Source organism: Mus musculus, chromosome 10, assembly GCF_000001635.26.
Source record: "Mus musculus strain C57BL/6J chromosome 10, GRCm38.p6 C57BL/6J".
Taxonomy (NCBI): Eukaryota; Metazoa; Chordata; class Mammalia; order Rodentia; family Muridae; genus Mus; species Mus musculus.
The window spans coordinates 81,677,183-81,700,356 of NC_000076.6; the positions used below are offsets into that span (position 1 = coordinate 81,677,183).

At 43.8% G+C, this 23,174-nt stretch overlaps 1 protein-coding gene and 1 pseudogene across 1 annotated transcript; one reads left to right on the forward strand and one right to left on the reverse strand.

Moving 5' to 3' along the window:
- Positions 1-9,986: 9,986 nt before the first annotated feature.
- On the forward strand, positions 9,987-23,174 carry Gm51792 (predicted gene, 51792). Its single transcript, XM_030245427.1, has 5 exons — positions 9,987-10,049; positions 10,157-10,333; positions 19,192-19,318; positions 19,519-19,579; positions 20,089-23,174. Exons 1-5 carry the CDS (start codon positions 9,987-9,989, stop codon positions 21,473-21,475), a joined length of 1,815 nt encoding a protein of 604 aa, XP_030101287.1. The 3' UTR covers positions 21,476-23,174.
- Positions 16,498-17,029, reverse strand: Gm8112 (annotated as a pseudogene).

The following is a 23,174-nucleotide window of genomic DNA, read 5'->3' on the forward strand; positions in this document are numbered from 1 at the left end:
TTAGAAAGTTCAAGACCAGACTTACCTTGTAAAGCTATACTTACGGGTACCCTGTTCCCCAGCTGAAGAGTTCTGAATTCACGCAGTTGAATCCTTCTCAACAGTCTGTTTTACGGGAACACTTCATTACCGTGACCCGCAGTTCTGGTTCCGGAATGAAGAATCTTCCTTGCGCCGGTGATGGTTAACTCCCGTCCTGAGTTTTCTTGTCCCGGGTTTTTTCGTCCCGGGTTCTTTCTTCCCGGGTTTCGGCACCAACTCTTACACGCTTTCGCGACCGGCCAGGAAAGACGCAACAAACCAGAATCTTCTGCGGCAAAACTTTATTGCCTACATCTTCAGGAGCAAGAGTGCAAAAAACCAAAACCAAAAGCGAAACCCCGTCCCTATTTAGGAGAGTTATCCTTCGCCTAGGACGTATCACTCCCTGATTGGCTGCAGCCCATGGCCGAGTTGTCGTCACGGGGAAGGCAGAGCACATGGAGTGGAGAACTACCTTTGGCACATGCGCAGATTATTTGTTTACCACTTAGAACACAGCTGTCAGCGCCATCTTGTAACGGCGAATGTGGGGGCGGCTTCCCACACCAGAAGAAATAAATACACAAATGAATAAAAATGCAAAAATATCAAGTTCTTATCTGTGTGTTCAGTAATGACAAAGCTCTCCAGTCAGTACTAATCATCTCCACACACATATATGCCAAAGCATCAGCGTGAAGTGAATTGAGTGCACACTTTTGAAAGTCTAGACTCTTTCCAGTTTATCTATTTGTTCATCTGTTTTTATGCAGGATAGCTCACAGTGGACTAAATTGGCCTGAATTCACAATATACCTCTGACTGTGTTAGAACTTTGGAATCCTCCTGCCTCAGCATTCTAAGTGTTGTGATTGCATGAGTGAGCCAAGGCACTGTTTCCATTTCCTTAAAAGCAACAGGACTAATAGCCTGAGGGAGGACCACTTTTAGGTGTTATAATTTGTGTATTTTCAAAGCAGACACCAAAATGTCAGTGGCAAATTTGTTATGAGCCACTACTTGGCCAAGTGTGGTATAACAACATTGCGTGAGGAACAGGGAGGGCGTGCAGAGAGGCATCAAATCTAATACATGAAAGAATTCAGACGCTGTCCTTTAAGCTCAGTTTGTAGGCTGCTTGTTTGCATTGTTGGTACAGCAAAAGCCAGGTATGGTGGGCTGCTCCTGTCATCCAGCACTCAGGAGGCATGGGGGAGGCTCAGGAATTTGCTGAATCTGTGCCACTCTGAGTTATACCAGACCCTGTCTCAGGACAAAGTAACAAGAAAATCATGTTGGAAGAGAAAGACTGGAAATCTTTCCCCACTTGGACTCCATGCAACAAACCACACATTTAAGAAAAGTGCAGGATAAAGGGACTCAGTGGGCTTTATGTAACTAACCCACAAAGGATCAGACCTTTCGGGGATAGCTCACACGGTGTACTGGACCTGCAGGCACAAAGTCCAACAGCCTCTGGGGGAAGTGAGTGCAACTATAGGAAACACAGAAAGAAGAAACGAGATAGATCGGGAGGGCTGCCAGTAAATACTGAAGCATCAAGTTTAATTGGTACAGCCTTTTATACCCCACAGTGCAGTGAGAAACAACATTACAAGCTAGCAGAAACAATTGCTTACATACATAAGATATTTGTTCCCAAATGGAGGCCTCCCTGTTCCTTCCACCAAGATTAATAGAATATCCAGCCCCTCACCTGGAGCTTCGAGTATATCCACGTTAGCAGACCCTGACCTGCCTCACTACCTGGCCAGCACACTTTCACTGAAGCAGGCAAAATAGCTCCTGTAACAGAGAAAATCATATTTACTGTGCAAAGCATGAGGCTGAGGGTTCAACAGTATATCCCTTGTATGGATCTGGATCTGGCCCACATGTCTTCTCTCCCCTGTCCCCAGAACTTAGAGTCTAATCACCAAGAACGAGGAGCCTGCAAGAAGAGAAAGGCCTTCCAGCCGTAGGCCAGCTTACCTCTTCCCATAAGAAGTAGGGGTAGCTTAGGCTGGAATGGGCCTCTGCCTCACACTCAGGATGGAATAGGCCTAGAGACTTTACCTAAAGTGGGGTTCACTGTTGGGGAGGGGAAGGGATAATTAGGAGACTTGTGAAGAGATCCTGCCTGAGCAAGACAGAGACCAGCTCCTGTACATGATCAGGGGCCTGAAACAGCACAATGCAAGGAGAAGCAGAAGGAGGAGGAGGAGGAGGAGGAGGAGGAGGAGGAGGAGGAGGAGGAGGAAGAGGAGGAGGAGGAGGAAGAGGAGGAGGAGGTGGACAGGAGGAGGAGGAGGAGGAGGAGGAGGTGGAGAGGAGGAGGAGGAGGAGGAAGAGGAGGAGGAGGAGGAAGAGGAGGAGGAGGAGGTGGAGAGGAGGAGGAGGAGGAGGAGGAGGTGGAGAGGAGGAGGAGGAGGAGGAAGAGGAGGAGGAGGAGGAAGAGGAGGAGGAGGGAAGATAGGAGGCTGCAGGCCCTGCAGTCTGGAGCAATTCCCTGGGATATCATACCACCTACCTTCCTATCCTTCCTTCTCCCTCTCTTCCCCACTGTCCCTTTGCTCCTGACATGCAGCCCCCTCACTGGCCTTTCAACAATGCAGGCTCTGTTCAGCCCCAGGGCCTTTGCCCATGGTGTCTGCAGTACAGAATTGCTGTCTCTCCAGCTGTCCCCAAGGCTCCCTTTCTCCAACATCTCCCCTGCCACCATATTTGAAATTGTATGCTTCTTTCATTTCACCAGAGCACTCTACCACTCAAAGGCATGCTCATGAGGGCAGGCTTGCCCATAAGGGCAGGCTCAGGTGAAAGTGCTGAGCTCAGAGTGGATGAATACTGGATGAGGAGTGGCCCACGGTGAGGAATGAGTGAATGCATGCATGAATGAATGAATGGTCTACTACATAGCAGGCAATGTACCAAAGTGCCCTGAGTGAAAGAACAGAATGGGGTCTGACAGTGTGAAAGATCAGAGTGACACACAGTAGGTGCTCACTGTACATGGAGAAAAGCCATGGCTACAAGACAGACACTAGGTGGTACATGGCCGTCCAGTCCCAACCACTTCTACCTGCAGCCCCTGGAGGCAGAGGCCAGCTCAGTGCACAGCCTGGAGAGACAGGTAGGTGAGGAGGGCACAGCCAGTGTTTGGGAGGGTCCAGTGTCCTGAAATCCTCAAGTGCTGACCTAGGCCTCTGTAGGTGCAGGAGCTGCAACAGATGCTGGCAGAGAAGCAGGAGGAGAAGGAAAGCCTGGGCCGGGAGGTGGAGAGCCTGCTGAGCCACCTGTCCCTGCTGAAGGTGGGCGGGACTTGGGAGTGCAGAGCCACAGAAGGAGGGTCCAGAGGGATTAGGGTACTGCCCTATGATAGATATTCTTCACTGATGGTATAAGACAATTGAAGCCAAATGAAAGTTTTAAGGCAGGTTTATTTGAGGTAGCTCTCAGGTGGGTTCACTGATCTCATAGGAGAAGGTCAGGGAATATGTTGTTCAGACAGACAGAGATAAAAGCAAGGGACAGAGAGAGAAATCAAGGACAGAAAGAAGAGAGAAGAGAAAGAGGGAAAGAGAGAGTGAAAGAGGGAGAGAAAGAGGAAGAGAGAGAGAGGGAGAGGAGAGAGAGGGAGAGAGGGAGGGAGGGAGGGAAGGAGGGAGGGCAAGAGCGAGAGAGAGAGAGAGAGAGAGAGAGAGAGAGAGGGAGGGAGAGCGAGAGAGAGAGAGAGAGAGAGAGAGAGAGAGGGCAAGAGAGAGGGAGAGAGGGAGGGAGGGAGAGAGAGAGAGAGAGAGAGAGAGAGAGAGAGAGAGAGAGAGAGAGATTGGAGGCAGAGAGAGACAGAGAGAAAGAGAGATGGGGTAGGGGTGCCAAAAAGTCTGAATTATATAATGAAGAACCTCTGGGGGAGAGGAGACCCAGCCCCTGAGCTGAAAAGTTCAGTGAATGCCAGCTATGCCCTGTAGCAAGTAGGGACTGAGTGATTCTGGAAATAACCTGGAGGCCAGGCCTCCCTTGGCATGTTAAATAGGTACCTTAGGTACTTGTCCTGGGTCTGAAACCCAACATCCCAGCCTTTCATTGATAATAAACGAACAAGAGGCTATGTAACTGTCTAGGACTACTACCGGCTGACATTGGGACATTTGGGAGAGGGTAGGCAAAAAGTTGGAATGTTAATCAAGTCTGGGAAGAGCATACCATGTTACTTGCTGCTTAGGTTGTGGGAACATCTGGGACTATTCACTTGTGGAGCTGTTGTGCATGAAGATCTTTAAAAAAACATCGGGACCTGGCAGGATGCTGGAACAGACACATATATTAGGGGCAGAAGATAAGGAATTCGGGGGAAAAATTGGGGCATTGTCTTAGGGTTTTATTGGTATGGAGAGACACCATGACCAAGGAAACTCTTATAAAAGCCAACATTTAATTGGTTCTGGCTAACAGTTTCAGTCTTTTATCATCAGGGCTGAAAAATGCCATCATGCCAGTTGACTTGGTGCTGGAGAGGCCAAGAGTTCTACATGTTTTGTTTGTTTGTTTGTTTGTTTGTTTGTTTTTTTGAGACAGGGTTTCTCTGTGTAGCCCTGGCTGTCCTGAAACTCACTTTGTAGACCAGGCTGGCCTCAGACTCAGAAATCTACCTGCCTCTGCCTCCCAAGTGCTGGGATCAAAGGCGTGCGCCAACATGCCCGGCTGAGCTCTACGTGTTAATCAAAGGCAACAGAAGTGGACTGTCTTTCCAAGGCATCTAGGAGGAGGCTCTTTTTCCACACTGGGGAAGCTTGAGCATAGAGACCTCAAAGCTGACACACTTTGACACACTTCCTCTAATGAGGTCATACATCCTCCAATAAGGCCACACCTCCTAATAGTGCTACTTCCCATTGGCCAGGCATATTCAAACTATTACAGGTGTTCATTTGAAACTTTTAAGCCCATGGTCGGTGTTGCTGGAGGAGGAGGAGGAGGAGGAGGAGGTCCCAGGCAAGGGGAGTAGATCCCAACCCTCAGGCATAAGCAGAAGGGGAGGGAAATATGCTGCTGATGGACAGGACAGGAGGGAAATATGCTGCTGATGGACAGGACAGGATGGAAATATGCTGCTGATGGACAGGACTTCTCTGGAGACCATTGACCTTTGAGAGGCAGGTTCAAATGGATTCCATGAAGCTTACAAGAATGTTTTCAAGTTTACAAAAAAATTAAAGAGATAAAATTTTGATATGTTAGTATTACTAGTGTTTGTAATCTGTATTGAAATCTACATTGACGAGAAGGCAATAGACTCCCACTTTTGTGTCATAGTAGAAGCTTGGGAAACAATTTAGATTCTTGAGCTTGTTCCTATGATAGTGGATCTATAGTGGATTTTATTTTATTTTTTTAAAGATTTATTTATATTCTATTTATTATTATATCTAAGTACACTGTTGCTGTCTTCAGAAGAGGACATCAGATCTCATTACAGATGGTTGTGAGCCACCATGTGGTTGCTGGGATTTGAACTCAAGACCTTTGGAAAAGCAGTCAGCACTCATCCGCTGAGCCATCTCCCCAGCCCCGGATTTTATTTTTTAACCAGAGTTAGACTAATAATTTATCAGAACTCAATTGATTAATGTTAAAGCTCTAAACTTTGAAGTCCTAATACAACAGTAGCTTAGTAAAGGGAAGAAGTCTGAAGCATTTTTCTTTTTCTTTCTTTTTCTTTTTCTTTTTTTTTTCTTTTTTCTTTTTTCTTTTTGGTTTTTCGAGACAGGGTTCTCTGTGTAGCCCTGGCTGTACTGGAACTCACTTTGTAGACCAGGCTGGCCTCGAACTCAGAAATCAGCCTGCCTCTGCCTCCTGAGTGCTGGGATTAAAGGCATGTGCCACCACATCCGGCAACATTTTTCATTCCTTTTATACACTTTAAATCATTTTCCTATCACCATTTAAATTTGTACTCCCTCTAATCTCATAACTTTCACTTACCAACCTTAAAACACCTTTTTAGACCCTCATAACATACGCTTTCATATCCTCAGGCCTTACATAAACTTTAGATTTTTATATCCAATTATTTACCACCTGCAGGGAGTGGTTCTGATGCTTTGGTCTGTGTTTATTGACGCTGAAGGTCCTCACCCCAATTGGTTTTTTGATCTATCAATAAAGATGCCAGTGGCCAATGGTTGGTTTGTCAGAAAGAAAGAAGCGGAAATTCAAGCTTTCTGTGGGCTAGGGAGAGAAAGAGAATGGGGGGGGTGAGACTGGGAGAGAGAGAGGAGAAGGGGACACAGTAGTGGAGGAGATAAAGCAGAGGAATTAAAGCTAACCAGCCATGTAAGTTTTCAGATAAGTGCCACTTCCCTGCCTGGGCCTAGGGCATCAGGGGAAGATTTAGGCGCGCCCAGTCATTGAGTCAGCCAAGAATTTCAAGATGTGTATGTGTGTTTCAAGGTGTGTGTGTGTGTGTGTGTTTCTATCTGTGGATCAAGATAGCTCCTGGATGGGTTGTGTGCCTTCGACTTGCCAGGAGTTCAAAGCAGTGTAGATAAAACTACATGCTACAATCACCATAAGACACAGGTAATTACTGGGAGCAGTAACCTTGTAAAGTGAGTTTCTTTAGACAGAGGAATAGTAAAATTTACTTCTTTTACTAGTCTAGTCTTCAAACCTATCAGAGACTCGAGAAGAAAAAATTTCACTTGAATAAGCAGGGCATGCAGACCAAACGGCTTCTAACGACTTAGACCAGCTGCTTATTCCCCAGCTTCCTCTTTCATCAGTGGGGCATCAGTATTCACCTGCCAAGCCCTGACAGACTTTTCTATGAAGTAGAAACTTGGGAAAACTGTCTATCTTTGTCTATACAAAGCAAGGCAGTCATTTTTCCAGTGAGGCAATGGGCAGTCTGTAGTCCAGTGGGCAGCTTTAACATGTTTGAAGCAAACTTCAGATGGAGGTTCTTCTGTGCCTGTCCTCTTCAGAGGAGGAGATTAGGGGTTGTATTAGTCAGGGTTCTCTAGAGTCACAGAACTTATGGATAGTCTCTAGATAGTAAAGGAATTTATTGATGACTTACAGTCGGCAGCCCAATTCCTTACAATTGTTCAGTCGCAGCTGTGAATGGAAGTCCAAGGATCTAGCAGTTACTCAGTCTCACACGGCAAGCAGGCGAAGGAGCAAGAGCAAGAGCTAGACTCCCTTCTTCCAATGTCCTTATATTGTCTCCAGCAGAAGGTGTAGCCCAGATTAAAGGTGTGTTCCACCACACCTTTAATCCCAGATGAAAGGCGTAGCCCAGATTAAAGGTGTGTTCCTTAAACTCGGAGATTCAATCTTCTGATCTTCAAACCAAGATCCAGATAAGGATCTCCAAGCCTCCAGATAAGGGTCACTGGTGAGCCTTCCAATTTCGGATTGTAGCTCATTCCAAATATTGTCAAGTTGACAACCAGAAATAGCCACTACAGGGGTGCTCTTGGGAGCTGACATATCTGTCCTGAAAAGCTTTTTATTAAACATTTTAAAGGCCATATTCTTCATGTCTCTGAAGTGTCCGAGGGACCATCTGTTTATCTAAATTGACAAACTTTGCTTTTTTTTTCTAGTTATCCATCCTTAACCTTGAAGACATACTATTGAACTTTTTTCTTTTAAAAGATGCTAGAATACGTTTGACCACGTATCCTGAAAAGATATAAGAATTATGCACAGCAGTGGAGTAGCTCCCCCTTTTCTTTCTCTTAGAAACAAAGATTCCAGTCTATTTTCAAAGTGAGCCCTTTCTGGGAAAGTAACTTTCTCTAGTTGACAAGTAGTTAACAAACTTCCAGCCTTGGGCCCCAGGGCTGTTTTGATAGACTGCAGGAAAAGAAAAAACTTCTTTATTAATCCCCCACTGTTTAACAACGGGGTGGTAATCATCATAAGCCTGAGGTTTCTGGTCTCAGAATAACACAGAGTCAAGAAAGGTAAATGCTATTAATAGTAATCAACTTTTACTTTTGCAAAACCAACTTTTGCCACCCAAAAATCGCTGACACTTAACCAGTCACTGCCCTACCAACTGGTAGTAGGGCAGGCTCCCAGCAGGTGCCGAGTTGAACCATAACCCCATGGCTCCATAGACTTTCATCTTCTGATTCCCATCACTTCTCATCTGATATGTGATGACTCCTGATATGCCACCTACATTACAGCCTCCACCCATTGTGTGTGTGTGTGTGAGAGAGAGAGAGAGAAGAGAGAGAGAGAGAAGAGAGAGAGAGGCACAACCAGTGTGGGACACTGGTTGAGAGCAGGGGTTGGGTAGGGGGACTGAGAACACTTTAATCTTTTGGATCCATAACACAATTATGACAATAAATATGAGTGCAATGCAATATTTAAAGAAACCAGGGAATAGAGTTGTAATTCAGGGGAGGAGACCCCACTTAGAACCCCCAGGGAGGAGGTAGGGGTTGATGAGTGGTGGAACCCAGTGATCACTCTAGAGGTGGTGGGGTCTGGGACAATGGAGTTGATAATCGAGGCAGACTAAAATCTCATGCAATAGGCATCTTTATTCAAAGCCCGGAATGATTTATATTCTGAGGTTTAAGAAAGGTTGCATGAGGACAGCCAGGGCTACACAATAGAACCCCATCTCAAACGACAAAACCAAACAAAAGACTAAGCCAAGCCAAATCACTCCCTCAAAAACCAAAGAATAAGAATAATAAAAATAATATGAATAATATGAAGAAGGAGAAAAGAAAAGAAGGATCATGTTTTTCCTTAGAGGCATAAACATTTCTCCGAATAACAGCAGCAAGCAATAGTGGAGTAATCTCAGGTAATTTCACTCCTATCGAATAACGCTGGGAGGAGCATGAATTCACTGAAGCCGAAAGATTCTTGTCTTGTTTCTTGGAGTGTTCTTATGGGCATTCACAATTCTCCTTAAATGACTGGATTCCTGGACAGCCGTCTGACAAGCTCCGGTGTGATCAGCTTATGCAAGATCTATTGAAGCCAGTCTTTCTTCCTTCCTCCCCCATACACTAGTTTTGTTTTTATATAGGTTTCTCTGTGTAGCCCTGGCTGTCTTGGAGCTTATTCTGTATATCAGGCTGACCTCAAACACATGGAGATCCACCACCTCTGTCCCTGGGTGCTGGGATTAAAGGCATGCGCAACCACCAGCTGCCAATGCCAACCTTTTCTATTTTCTTTTTGGTCATCTTTCCATCCCAGATCATCACCCTGGAACCTCCCGTTTGGGGACTTTAGTTTTGGATGTTTTGGGTCTCAGACCAAGCTGGTTTAAACTTTTGATGCCCTGCTTCCACCTCCCAAAAGGTGGCATGAAAGGCCATTGCCACCAAAGAAGGCTGGGAAAGCGTTAATATTTGGCCAACAGTGTACAGCTGAAAGAGATGTGAGAAATCTTAACTGTGCCTTAATGAAATTGAGGATGCCTGGTGAATATCAATTGGGTGGCTTAAATTTGACCCGAATGGGCACATGTATGTCTCTGCCCTCCTAGGAGTCTGGGGAGAGAGGATAGATTTTTAAAAGTTAGAGCAATACGATAACTTCAGCTGATAGGTAGCGTCTGTGAGGAAATGAAAGCAGACAAGGCGATGAAGCGCTGGGGACAGCCGGGTGAGATGGTTCAGTGGGCAAAACCACTTGGAATGCAAGACTGATGACCGAATGGAGTGCAGCCCCTAGAACCTACGGTGGAAGGAAAAGACCTACACCCACAATTTGACCTCTGATATCCACACGAAAGCTGTGGCTCACATAGAGTAACAGTAATGAGTAAATATTTAAAAAATTTTGCAAACAGTGCCAGGGCCACTTCAGATTGAGCAGAGAAGACCTTTAGAGTATTTGATTCTGTGATTGGGTGGTTCAGCTGTGAGCAGAGGGACCACACAGTGCACATAGAGTAACGATCTCTGTGTACTAGACACCCTATGCCTACCCGAAGAAGTGCCTACTGTGTGCAGGAAAAGTGCAAGGACGACTTTACCCTACGGGTGGGTGCAAGTTTTACGGTCTGTGCCTGGGGTGGAGCCAAGGGTTGAGAACCAATGTGCTGAGTCCCTAAGAGTCCCTCTGTCCCTAAGATGCTCCTGTAACTCAGGCCTCATTAGCCAATCAGAGCCTCGAGGCGCACTTCAGTGGAGGCGGGAATTTCCGGCCCGCCATTCTCAGGTTTGACTGCGAGTCTGAGGGAAGCTCTAGTGTGTCCCGTGCTTTGCGCTGTGACCGGCTACTAGGAGCTGTGAGGAAAGCGGGCGAGCTGGGGATCCGCGCCATGGTGAGCGGGGCCGCCGTTCCCACGCGGGGAGGATCCGCGGGAGCCCGTGTGGGTTGCCCGGGGGTGCGGGAACCGGCGGCGTCCGGTGTGATCGCGTTGGTTCCCGAGGTCTCTGCACCTCCAGGCAGAAGCGGGACCTCTCTCTGACTCGGTTCCCCTGGCTGAACCTGCGCAGAGCATGGGACAAGGGAGTCGGTGCTTGGGAAGTGGTCACGCACGCGTAGCTTTCTTCGTCAGGAAAAGCAGATTTTCTGACAGGCAGAGCTCTAGTTTCTCTGTGTCCTCTAAAGTTCTGCACCGGGCACTTGACATTCGGGTGTAGCATCCATCGCAGTTAACTGTGCGCAGTGTAAAGCCTGTGTCATTAACACATTCGCATGTAGATGCCACGGTGGACCAGTCACGTGTGTTAGTAAGGCCAGACTCACTGTGATTCCCTGCATAAGTTGACAAAATCGACCGAATAGTAATTGTGTTTTTGTCCTAAGTGTTCTCTCATGTTCTGTTTGTCTCAAACAGCACAGTCATTATCGCAGGTGTAGGGTAATTTAGAAGTTAGACGGTGTCACCGTGCTGTTTATTCAGCCTTGTGTGCTCATGTTTTCATTCATGTTGACCTTTTGTCATCGGCTTTCTGTCGCTCATTGCAGAAATCGCTAGACTCTTTTACTGGACGTTTGTTGAATCTATAGCTCAGATTCTGTACTGAAATAATATTGAGACTTCCTGTGTACAATCTTGTCTTGCAATTCTCTTCTTTGATTGAGTTCCTTGATTCTTTTAATTACAGTTATAGATTTGGCTACAGATATTTGTCCCATTTCTGTGTATTTCTGGCCAACGTATCAATTGTGACATATAAATGTTGTGGTGATCTGTCTTCTTTATTTACTAAACTTTTTACATGTGCCTGTGTTTTGCTTTCACATATGTATGTTCATCACTTGGGTGTTTGCGGCCCATAGAAGACAGAAGAGGCCATTAGATGTCCTCCACCACGATCTGGGGATAATTCTGTGCCACCATGTTAGTGCTGGTAAACAAACCCAGGTCATCTGTAAGAGCAATAAGTAGTCTTAACTGCTGAACCATCTCTCCAGTCTTAAATGTGACATATTTTCAAAATTTTACATGTGTGTGCACATTCACAGGCTGAAATCCTGTGAGATTCTTCATTAAGAGAATGAAGTCTTGATTAAATATGTGGTTGGAGGTTGGGAGATGTCTCAGAGGTATGCTGGTTGGATTTGGTCAACCTGACATAGGGTAGAGCAGACTGGCCTGTGGCCAGAAGTATCGTGTATTCTCTTGTTTAAGGATTGATGTAATAGTGCCCTTCCCACGTAGTTTAGTGCCACCCTGGGCCAGGACACAGCTCTGGGAGTCACAGCAACTCATACTTGGTGGGTTTTATCAAAGGAATTCATAGCCTCATAAAATTGTCGTGTATTTTAAATAAGCCGAAATTGCATAGTTCTCATTGTAATGAGAACAGCAGATCCAGTGTCTCTCCCCCTGCTGCCTGTTGCACTGAATTTCTGGAGGTTCATCAGGAGACTGATGACTCGAATTTGAGTTACAGTTTTACTGTGCTGTGTTGAATTTTGGCCAGAGTTTTACATCCCTTGCAGTCTTTAGGTTGGGCATACATTTGAAGATAGCCAGTGTTAGAGTCCAGCTATCCAAAGCAACCCAAGCAGACATGGATAACTTCTTTTTTTTTTTTCTTCCTTTCTTCCTTCCTTCCTTCCTTCCTTCCTTCCTTCCTTCCTTCCTTCCTTCCTTCCTTCCTTCCTTCCTTTCTCTCTCTCTCTCTTTCTTTCTTTCTTAAGGAGAAAAAGATAGGAGGTTATTGCTGATGTCTAAGTGAGCTGTTGGGGTTCAGGCAGAAAGGTTGGTGGACTTCTGCCAATGCCAAAGTGTATCCTTGATCAGAAGATGTCCGTTGCCCTTTTACTGTATCCGGTTCCATGTGACAGCGTAAACCAGTGTAAGAGAGAGTAGGAAAACAGAATGCTATCTCTCATAACGCCGAGGCAAGATTGAATTGGGCCAACTGTGTCCTCTGGGGAGGATTGGTCCCTCTCCTCCTGCTGATCCTGGTGGTCTCCGTGGGAGCCCCGCATGGCAGCACTAGCTGTTGTTCAGTGTCTGCCTCCTTGCCCAATTCAGAGTGTTCAGCCCGTGATCACAACTGGTGGATCCTGGCTTGGGTGCAAAGGAAGTGAACACCAAACAAGTGGACATGAAGAGACTCAGGCGGCCAGTAAGTGTGATGAGAAAGACTCTTGGGAGTCAGGCTTTAGTGAAACATCTCACTTAATTCAGGAACAACAGCTATTTAAACATTTGTGGGGTGACTATGGGCTATAAGGGCGAATATATATTGTTGGCTGGGGACAGGATGCCTGGGAAGAGTCATTTGCATCAGGAGCAATTCCAGGCACCGCTGGACAGAACCATGTGGTGGATAGCCCTGGGGTTGCTTGGATTTTGACGCTAATTCTGCTTTCCTGGGAGGGTCTGCAAAGGACTCCAGTGACTTCTTGTGAACCATCCCCTAATGAATAAAGGAGCCAACTACTGGGTGAGTAGGCAGGCCTTTCAGGTTGGCTAGGGGAAGAGAGGACGCAGGAGAGGGGGTGGGTCCTTTTCGGTGGGGTGTGAGGACAAGATATAATTACTAGTGTCTGCCGGTTTCAATGGTGGATCCTGGATCCATCAGGATTCAACATCATCGGAGGATTTAGATTTTTTTTTTTTTTTTTTTTTTTTTTTTTGGTTTTTCAAGACAGAGTTTCTCTGTGTAGCCGTGGCTGTCCTGGAACTCACTTTGTAGACCAGGCTGGCCTCGAACTCAGGAATCCGCCTGCCTCGGCCTCCCAAGTGCTGGGATTAAAGGCATGCGCCACCACCGCCTGGCTTGGATTTAGATTTAATAAGGCTTACAAGATTAGGATTTTAGTTGTGCCCAGTGGTTGAGTTACCATTGTTTCTGAAGTTAGTTTGTGTTGTGTTTTTCTTTACACTTCACATGGCATTCTCAGGTTCAAGAGAGAAAGGTACAGTGGCAAAGCGTGGCTTTGTCTTGAAAGATCCACAACGTGAGGACTCCCCCACGTTCTGACTCAGGAGAGGCGACACCCCAAAATCACTCACAAGAAACGGTCTTGCTGCAAACTGCAAGAGGATTTTTATTCGAGAGCGCTCTCGGGTCCACGGTCCTACACCACGCAGGGGTAGAGGACCGCGGCGCCCCGAGTAGCTGGATAAGGGGGTATTTAAAGGAAGAAACCACAACTCAAGGAAGTGGGGAGGGCGTTGTTGGAAAAAAAATACCAAAGATACCAGTTAAGAGTCACAAGGAAGGGCAAAGTCACAAGTGTCACAAGGAATACCTGGTAATTGTTAACTCTCAAGACAGTTTCTAAGAGCCCCTAACAATTGCATATTTGCATTGCAGGTTCCTGTAATGGTCAGGGTGACTTTCTTTGAATGAACACTCTTTGAACCCAGGAAGCGGGTGGGTAGAGGAATGTCGCTATCTGTTTTATGATTAGCATACCTTGGAGCATTGAGTCGCAAAGGCCACATTCCCATGCCTGGCCTAAAGGCCTAGAATTTTGTTTTTACGTTTTACTTTTTCATTCCCCACTTCTACTTGTTAGTAGTTCTAATCTTTCAGTCTGGTGTGCACCACAAAGGTCTTGAGGGTTTTGAAGCATGGGGCTGGTGTGGTAGTGACCCGCCAGTGGGAACTTAGGGAGCTGGGTGGAGAGATTTTGGAGTTCTGAGTCAGAGAGTCTCCACGAGATAAGAACTGCCCTGGGAGTCTGCAGGGGCTGAGAGTAGCTGGGCGAAGCACGGGAACTTGATGTTCTTTTTAAAATATTTCCTGCAATATAACTATAGAATGGGAGAGGAAATTTATCCTGGGTACTGAGCTACGTGACCTCTGGTGGGGCAAAGGTGAGGGCATAGAACTACGTGTATTGGGACATGCAGTCCTGGAGCAGTTGGGGAGTGATCCTACTGCTGCCAATTACAGAACAAGATTTTTGGGGCTGAACTTGCTTTGACCCTATTTTTGCTCCTGCCCAGCTCCTCTGGTCCCACAGCTCCCTAGCCCTACACGCTCTTCTGTAAGTACTTGGAGCTGAAATTGGGGTTTAAGTTGTCAGGGTCCACGAAGGCTGAAGTGCTAGTAAAAGGCTGGGCAGTGTGGCATTTCCGAAGCATCTGATCTGAAGTTAGATCAGCTGGAATAGTTTACATCAGCTTTCAGGATGTCCAGAGCTTAGCAGGTTGCAGTCCAAAGGTGCTCCCTGCACGATGTCTGCCAACCATGTGGGAATCTGCTGAGACAAATATAGACTAATGAGAGAAGTTTACATTTCCTCATAACTGGTGAAGGAGTGTAGTGAGAATTTTGGTTTAAAAAAAAAAAAGAAGAAATATTATGGGAAGTGTTTTCATTTAGCCCCAGGTATGGCATATGGGGCTGCTTCAGATTGTCCACAGTAGCTGAGTATGATTTGCCTCTTGCTCCAGCAGAAGTGTGATTTTGCCAGTGACAGAGTTTTTGCAGATAGTTTTGTGTGATGTTTGGAATTCTGGAGACATTTCAAAGGGTATGTATGTAAATGCTGGGTCCCCAAGAGGTGGTAGGTTGTTGGTTGCTGCTGGTTGTAATTTGTTAACTATTCACGGGCAGGGAAGAAACAAGAATAAATTAGTTATCCTGACGGTGAAGATCTTCCATCTAGTGTTAATGGGTTGAAAGTATTGAAGAAAAGGAATGGAGAAGGGTGGAACTAAGAAAAACCTACAACATAGTCAAAGTCTGGCTACAAAGGGGAGCAACCCCAAGAGCTGGGGGAAATCCCGTTTTCAGGAATGGAGAGATACAGAAACTTAGACTGTACTTACCTGGAGTCCATTTGACCAGGGACAGGTGGATCCAGGTTGTAACACCTTTTTGATTGCCTGAAGCTTACATGATTTTTTAGTTTACAAAAGGATATATATTAGCATTATCATTGTATTGAAATCTACATAGTAGACAAAGCAGTTAACTGGTGTCTGTAAGATAATAGGAGTAGACTCATGTCTTTGAGTCTTAACAAAAACTGTAGTTTTAGATTTAAAAGGCATGATTTTTGTTTCTAGAGAGCAAGGTATATTGTTTGGACAGAGATAATTTAGCGTGATGAAAAGCATTTTTAAGTTACATCTAGATGACAAAGAAAACTCAAAATCTCTTAGACCTAAATTTTTCACAACCTACTTTTAATAAGGGTTCAAACTCTAGCCCACCACCCAGCAGAAGTAGAGGAAGAGAGAAGTTATTAGGATATGAGGGAAGTGAACCTGTTCAGCAGTAGTTCTTTGATCTTTTTGGCAGTAATTCAGTCTCATAGCAAACACCAAATACAACTCAGCACCTGCAGACAGCACACACTAACTGACAGCTACAGACCAGTCCTTTTGGCAGGCCAACACCAGGAATGAACCAGCAGCTGTCGTTCAATCCTGAAAGAACTGTTAGGCTCCAGCTGGCCTGAGATGAGGTCGTGGAAGTGGCATATTGCTGAAGGAACCTCATGAGTAGGTCTTGGGTGAGTTTCTCTCAATGGCAGCATAGTGAAGCATACCAAACCAATGCTCGGCGCTCGCCTCCCACTCTCTGTGGCATCGTATTTATATTACTTTGTCAAGCGTCCTTTCACGTTTGCTGTATCAAAACATTCTTTCACTTGTATCTGCTTCAGGAAAATATTCTTTCGTGTGTCTGCTTTAGCAAGGCTCCTTTTACCTGTTGGCTCCATCAAAACATCATTTGATCTAACTAACTTTCCAAAGAAACCAGAAGTTTTCCCTTTATCCTGAGCTTGTGACTGAGTAATAAAGAGTCAGTGCTTCATCAAGTCTTCAACTTCTGAAATCTCAGAGTGATAACAGCACAGAAGGGAAAGAAATCTGAACTTTTTTTTTAAAAGTTTCTATATATTTTAAATCATTTTTTGATCCTTAGAACTTAAGTTTTTATATCCTTAGACCTTGTGTTGGTTTTGAACATGTTTTTAATTTTAATCATTTATCAGAGACATAGTAGTTATTATTAACTGTCATCGTAATTATGTTCTTTTTTTTTTATGGTGAAAAAAAAGTATATATTTAGAATTAGCCATCTGGACTCAGTTTAGATGATCCCAATCTTGTTGGCAACATCTAGGGCATCATAATCAGGAGCCAAGCGAACATACGCCTTCTTCTCTCTGTTGGGCCTTATCAGGGTATAGACTTTGGCCACATCAATGTCATAGAGTTTCTTGACAGCCTGTTTGATCTGATGCTTGTTGGCCTTGACATCCACAATGAACACAAGAGTGTTGTTGTCCTCTATTTTCTTCATGGCTGACTCAGTGGTCAGTGGGAACTTGATGATAGCATAGTGGTCAAGCTTGTTTCTCCTGGGCGCACTCTTCCGAGGATATTTTGGCTGCCTCCAGAGCTGCAGGGTCTTGGGCCGCTGGAAGGTGGGTGACGTTCGGATCTTCTTTTTGTGGCTGTGGATGCATTTCAGCACCGCCTTCTTAGCTTTCAAGGCCTTCGCTTTGGCTTCGGCTTTGGGAGGGGCAGGAGCTTCCTTCTTCGCTTTCGGCGCCATCTTGGCGAAAAAAACGTAAATTATGTTCTTTTAGTAAAAGGTTATAAACCTGTTTATCTTTTAACATGAAGCCTGTTAACAATGTAAACTTGGTTTCCTTTCCTTAACAAGGTACACGGCAGCTTTATTTAACTAAAGAACTAACTAATGGACTAACAAGGTGGCTTGGGGGAAGAAGATGATTGCTGTTGTCTAAGTGACAAAACTATAGATAGCTTAGTATCAATGTGGTCAGAGACTTCAGAAGGACAAATTATAATCTAAATGGGCTATGTGTCAACTGAAATGATCAAGGCTGGTCCATAGTTCATTATGTAGACAGCCATTCTAGGCTCCTGTGGTTTCCATGGTGATGGGGGCAGAGGTATCAGCATCAGAGACATTCCTGTGTAGGAGGAATATGGGAGGGATTGACTTTATCTTGTCTAGGTAAAGTGGGGCAGTCAACACCCTAGCATCCTGCTTATCCACAGTTCAGGCTAGGCCCTAGCAGCAGGCAAGGCATTGGGGCAGTCTGGCCCCGAAGCAGTCTTGCCCAGTGGTTAGTTGCTGGAATCCAGCACTAGAGGGGTTCTGGAACCTGAGGATGGATGTGTGGTGTCAGGGAAAGTGAAAACAGTGACCGCCTGTTTAAGCAAGTGGCCCTGAGCCATCTTTATTTATACAATCCCAATCCTGCTTGCCTGAGTAGTGATATTATTGGTTACTTTAATTTAAAGAGATCATAATATCAGCATTATAAAAGTCCCATCATTGTAAAGGCCCCCAATAGTTTTTCTTCCTCCTCCCACTGGGTCAGTCACACACCCCTAATCTTATTTTGCACTACAAAGCACAATTTCAGAAAGCCAAAAATAAATGTCTAGCCAGGCATGACCTGTGGATATGAGCACAAACCAAGCTGGTAGCAAATGCCATTACACAGTTATGCAAGGTGATAGACAGATTAAACACTCCTGATTATAAGTCCAGTCATCAGATACCACCCCTCTGTCAAAATACTTTTTAAACTGAAGACAAAGATGTGCTCATTTTACTAAGTCACCTTCTTCCCTCATGTGCACCTATCAATTTCTGATACTATCAATCTTTCCGGGAATCATATTTTAATTTTCTATTGATCAGACAGAGCTTCCTTATCTTTTAAGTCTCAGTTGACCAGACAGCTTACCCATTTTAAGTCTCTTGTTCAGACATATCTTCCTCAGAACAGTTATGCAAGCAGGACATACTCTTCTTCACAAGCCTGGGGTTGCCACAGACTTCCTCAGTGTGACTGTAGCAGTATCTCTAGTGACACAATTATATGTCCCAAAATACTCAGGATTAATGGTCACAAGTAGAAGCGTGATAGAGAGAGGAGAGGAGGGTTTTGCCTCTAGAATGAGTATTTAGAAAAACATAGAATCATCCACAGGGCTTTCAGTCTGCATAATCTTGGCTTTGTCCATGACCCACAAAGTGAAACTAAATATTGCTATGAGTATAAACAGCATAGCAAAAGCAAAGAGACCTTGTAGCATATATGACCTAGGTAATAAGCAGTGGGCCATCAAAATTCACCACATGTCCTTGCCAAGTGGGAAGCGTTTTCCATGGGCCTTGCCACAGAAACGGCCCATCAGCGAAGCAATCAAATGCGTACCCTGCAGATGATGCATGGCCATTACCAGTTAATGTTACCACAATCCAGGTGGAGTCCTTTGTTGCTGTGTCAGTTGTCTTTTTGGAGACCTTGAGGGTCATTGCTAGGACCTAAGAGTCTCTGTCATGATAGTTTTAAACTTCTTAAATGCCATACTCAGCAGATCTCAGACAGGTTTAATGGCCAGTATCTACTGAGCATATTAAACATTTTGTCTATCCTTTTTTGAAGTTAGGGATTTTGATACAATTTTGCTAATGTATACTCAATAGTGCTGATCTGTTTGAGTGTCTCTCTGTATCGTCTGTTAATAGTCATCTCTCTTGCAATGCCGTGTGGAATTCAGTGGGCCCAGAAATGAGAGATGTGATCCTCCTTTTCTGTTTCCTTCTAAAAGCACTTGGAGACTTCATTTGAAATTCTGTGATCTGGAATAAATGTGTGGAGCACCCAGAATTATATAAATATATTCTCAGTGGAATGTACATTTACAGTGCAGCCAGTCTCACTATTTTTATTATGTATACGTATGGGCTATTTTAGGATGCGGTGACCTATGAGGATGTGTATGTGAAATTCACTCATGAAGAGTGGGCTTTGCTGGATCCATCCCAGAAGAGTCTCTACAAAGATGTGATGCTGGAGACATGCAGGAACCTCACTGCTATAGGTAAGAATATGAGTTTTCCTTCACTTTCTAAACAAGGGGACAATGTTTCTTGGTTATTGGTGCACTTCTGTGATTTCTCTTGTGACAGAGGAAGAATGTGGTGACTATTGAGACATGATTCTCGGGTTTACCAAAGATACTAACTTAAAACTGCATACTATCCAATAATATATCATAAATTTTCTGGTACTATATTTTAGGTTACAAATTGGAAGATGACAACATTGAAGAACACTGTCACAGTTCCGGAGGACGTGGAAGGTAAATTTCATGTGCAAGCTGATAGAGGTGCATCACTGAGGAAGTTTTAATGTGCCCTGAAGTTGTAAAGAGAAGCAGTAGTGGGAATAAGCACAGCTTTATGTATATTAATGAGGATTAAATTCTCACAAGGCTGTGTACTTCAGTTTCAGGTAGCTAACCTGTGTCTGCAAGGCAAACTTACAATAAACACAGAAATCATACCTTAACACATGATAATAGTTTAGTCATAGGCCTGTGAGATGTGTTGTAGAACTGTCAACCCATTTAGTTTCATCCTATTCAATTTTAACAAAAAGCATGCACATTGATTGGGGACCCGTGAATGTCCGAGAACTTTTATAAACAAATAGTCGCTCCAAAGTTTAGTGAGAAGAACAGTTTATGGGAGGCAAGAAGGCTGATGTCATGGAGAAACCTTAATCCTTATAGCACATATCTGTGGGGAACAAGAACTCAAACTATATGAATATTTGAAAACCTTTTGTTTGTTATTTCTCCTTTAATAGGTATAACATCTATAATTGCAGATACAAGCCTTGCGAACATAGGGGACACAGCAAGAAGCAATGTACCTTTGCACATAAGCGTTTTCTTCAAACATATGAAAGGATCCATACTGAAGAGAAACCCTATGAATGCAATCAGTGCAGTAAAGCCTTTGCAAATTTCCGTAGTCTTCAAAAACATGAAAAAAATCATACTGTAGAAAAACCCTATGAATGTAATCAGTGTGGTAAAGCCTTTCCAAGTCCCAGTGCTCTTCAAATACATGAAAGAACTCACACTGGAGAGAAACCCTATGGGTGCAGTGAGTGTGGGAAAGCCTTTGCAAGTAAAGGTAATCTTCAAACACACAAAAGAACTCACACAGGAGAGAAACCCTATGGGTGCAGTGAGTGTGGAAAAGCCTTTGCGTGTTTCAGTTATCTTCAAATACATGAAAACATTCACACTGGAAAGAAACCTTATAGATGTAACCACTGTGGTAAAACCTTTACACGGCGTAGTAGTCTTCAAATGCATGAAAGAGGTCATACTGGAGAGAAACCTTATGAATGTAATCACTGTGGTAAAGCCTTTGTTTGTAGCAGTAGTCTTCACAGGCATGAAATAATTCATACTGGAAAGAAACCCTATATGTGTAATCAGTGTGGTAAAACCTTTGCCCGTTGTAGAAATCTTCGAAATCATGAAGAATATCATACTCTTGATAAACCACATAAATGTACTCTTTGTGGTAAAGCCTTTGCAAATCACAGGAACCTTTATATACATGAAAAATATCATGCTGGAGAGAAATTGCACAAATGTACTCAATGTGGTAAAGCCTTTACACGGTCCAGTAGTCTTCAAATTCATGAAAGAAGTCACAGTGGAGAGAAACCTTATGAGTGTAATCAATGCAGTAAGACCTTTGTATGTCGCAGTAGTCTTCAAAGGCATAAAAGAACTCACAGTGGAGAGAAACCTTATGAATGTAATCAGTGTGGTAAAGCTTTTGCAAGTCGCAGTTTTCTTCAAATACATGAAAGAATTCATACTGGAGAGAAACCTTATGTGTGCAATCAATGTGGTAAAGCCTATGCAAGTGGTAGTAGTCTTCGAAATCATGAAAAACGTCATGCTATTGAGAAACCTTATAAATGTAATCAGTGTGCTAAAGCCTTTGCATGTCTCAGGCGTCTTCAAATACATGAAAGGAATCATACTGGGAAGAAACTTTATGAGTGTAGTCAATGTGGGAAACCCTTTACAAGTCAAAATAGTCTTCAAATACACAGGAGAACTCATACCGGAGAGAAGCCATATAAATGTAGTCAATGTAGTAAAGCCTTTGCATATTGCAGTAATCTGTATAGACATGAAAGAAATCATTCTGGAGAAAAACTATGAATAATCATTGTGGTAAATCATTCGCATATTCGAGTAGACTTCATAATCACAAAAAATGTCATTCTGAAGAGAACCCCTATGGATACAATTGATTCAGTAAAGCACGTTAGTGTAAACTTCAGATACATTAAAGATATAAATTGGAGAGAAACCTGACAAATGTAATCAATGTGATACTGCCTCTGCGTGTTACTGGTTTCTTTAAGGTTATGAAAGAATTTCTACTGGAAAGAAACTCCATGAATCTAATAAGTGCAGTAAAGACTTACATATCAAACACATTTTCCTACTGAGACATCTCATTGGTGCTTATGTAAGATTAGTGGAGCTGTTTCATCTTTAAAATATTGCCTTCTTTTCAAAATGTATACAAATTGTCATCCAAGGATAGAGGAACACAATAATTTGAATAAAAGAGTAAATAGGTAGTAGACACCTGTAAGTTGTCATCTGACTGGAACATGCACACCAGAGGATAGTTATATACACACAGGTAAAATTTATTAACGATGAAATTAAAGCAAACAAAATGAAAATATTCAGAACATAAATGATTTACCAATTAATACATTGTAATATTTCAAGAAATGTCTCTGTTCATCAAAATAATGATGGTTCCTATTTAGATCCTGTTAAGAGGACTGCTGACTCTTAGCAGAAAGCTGCTATCATCTCTGCAGCCATCTCAGGCTGTTTACTTACAGGTTGGTACTTTTCCACCCTGATGAGAGACTTGTTTTCCTAGCATGATGTTTATACAAGCAGCCCACCACAGCTGAACACACTCTGATAACATCCTGTTTTTCTCAGACACATCCTAAACTTGTGGTTAAGTGTCTCCAGTTGCACTCCCCAGCTTGTGCTTACATATCCATAGTTGCCTTTCAATAGACTTGATCAGGCAGACTGTCTTGTCTCCATTCTTCGTGTCTCTTGCCCCTCCATCCTCACTCTCTCCCTTGCAGACCCCGTTGATTGACCTGTGAGCTGGGTCAAGATCCTCCATTATCCTTTCACTCTCTGATTATAAGATAGGTCATTTTACAAACATCTCAGCTGGATATAGAGGTGCATGCCTAGAATCCCTCACTTGGAGACACAGGTGGATTTCTGAATTCAAGGCCAGCTTGGACCACATAGTGAGGTCCAGGATGGCATAGCTATGTAGAGAGATCCTGTGTCATAAAAATCAAACAAACCCTCAAGACAACAATAAAGCCCCAACCAAACAACCATCTCTCCCTTTATGGATTCTTTTCCTAAAATAATCTGAATGTAGTGAGAAGTTTGTAATTTTGGGTTCTTTAAAAAACAGAAATGTTAAGTGAATAGGTTTTTGTTTTAAATCCAGGTGTGGGAATATGGGACTGCTTCAGATTGTTCATAGAAGCTGTGTATGATTTGCCTCTTGCTCCATCAGAGGTATGATTTTCGCCAGGAGCAGATAATTTATGGAATTGTGTGATGTTTGGAGTTCTGGGGACTTTTCAGAGTTTATATAAATGCTAGGGCTCTAAGAGGCAGTGTGAGTGGCTGGTTGGTGTTGGTTGCAGTTTGTCAGTTTTTAAGTAGTACCGCAGAAAGAAATGAGAAGTAGAAATTACATATCCTGATGGCAAAGATCAGACTTGCCCTAAGGAACCTGATACCCCTAGTCAGCAGGAAGTAGTCTAATAAAAATTGCTTCCTTTCTCCTTTA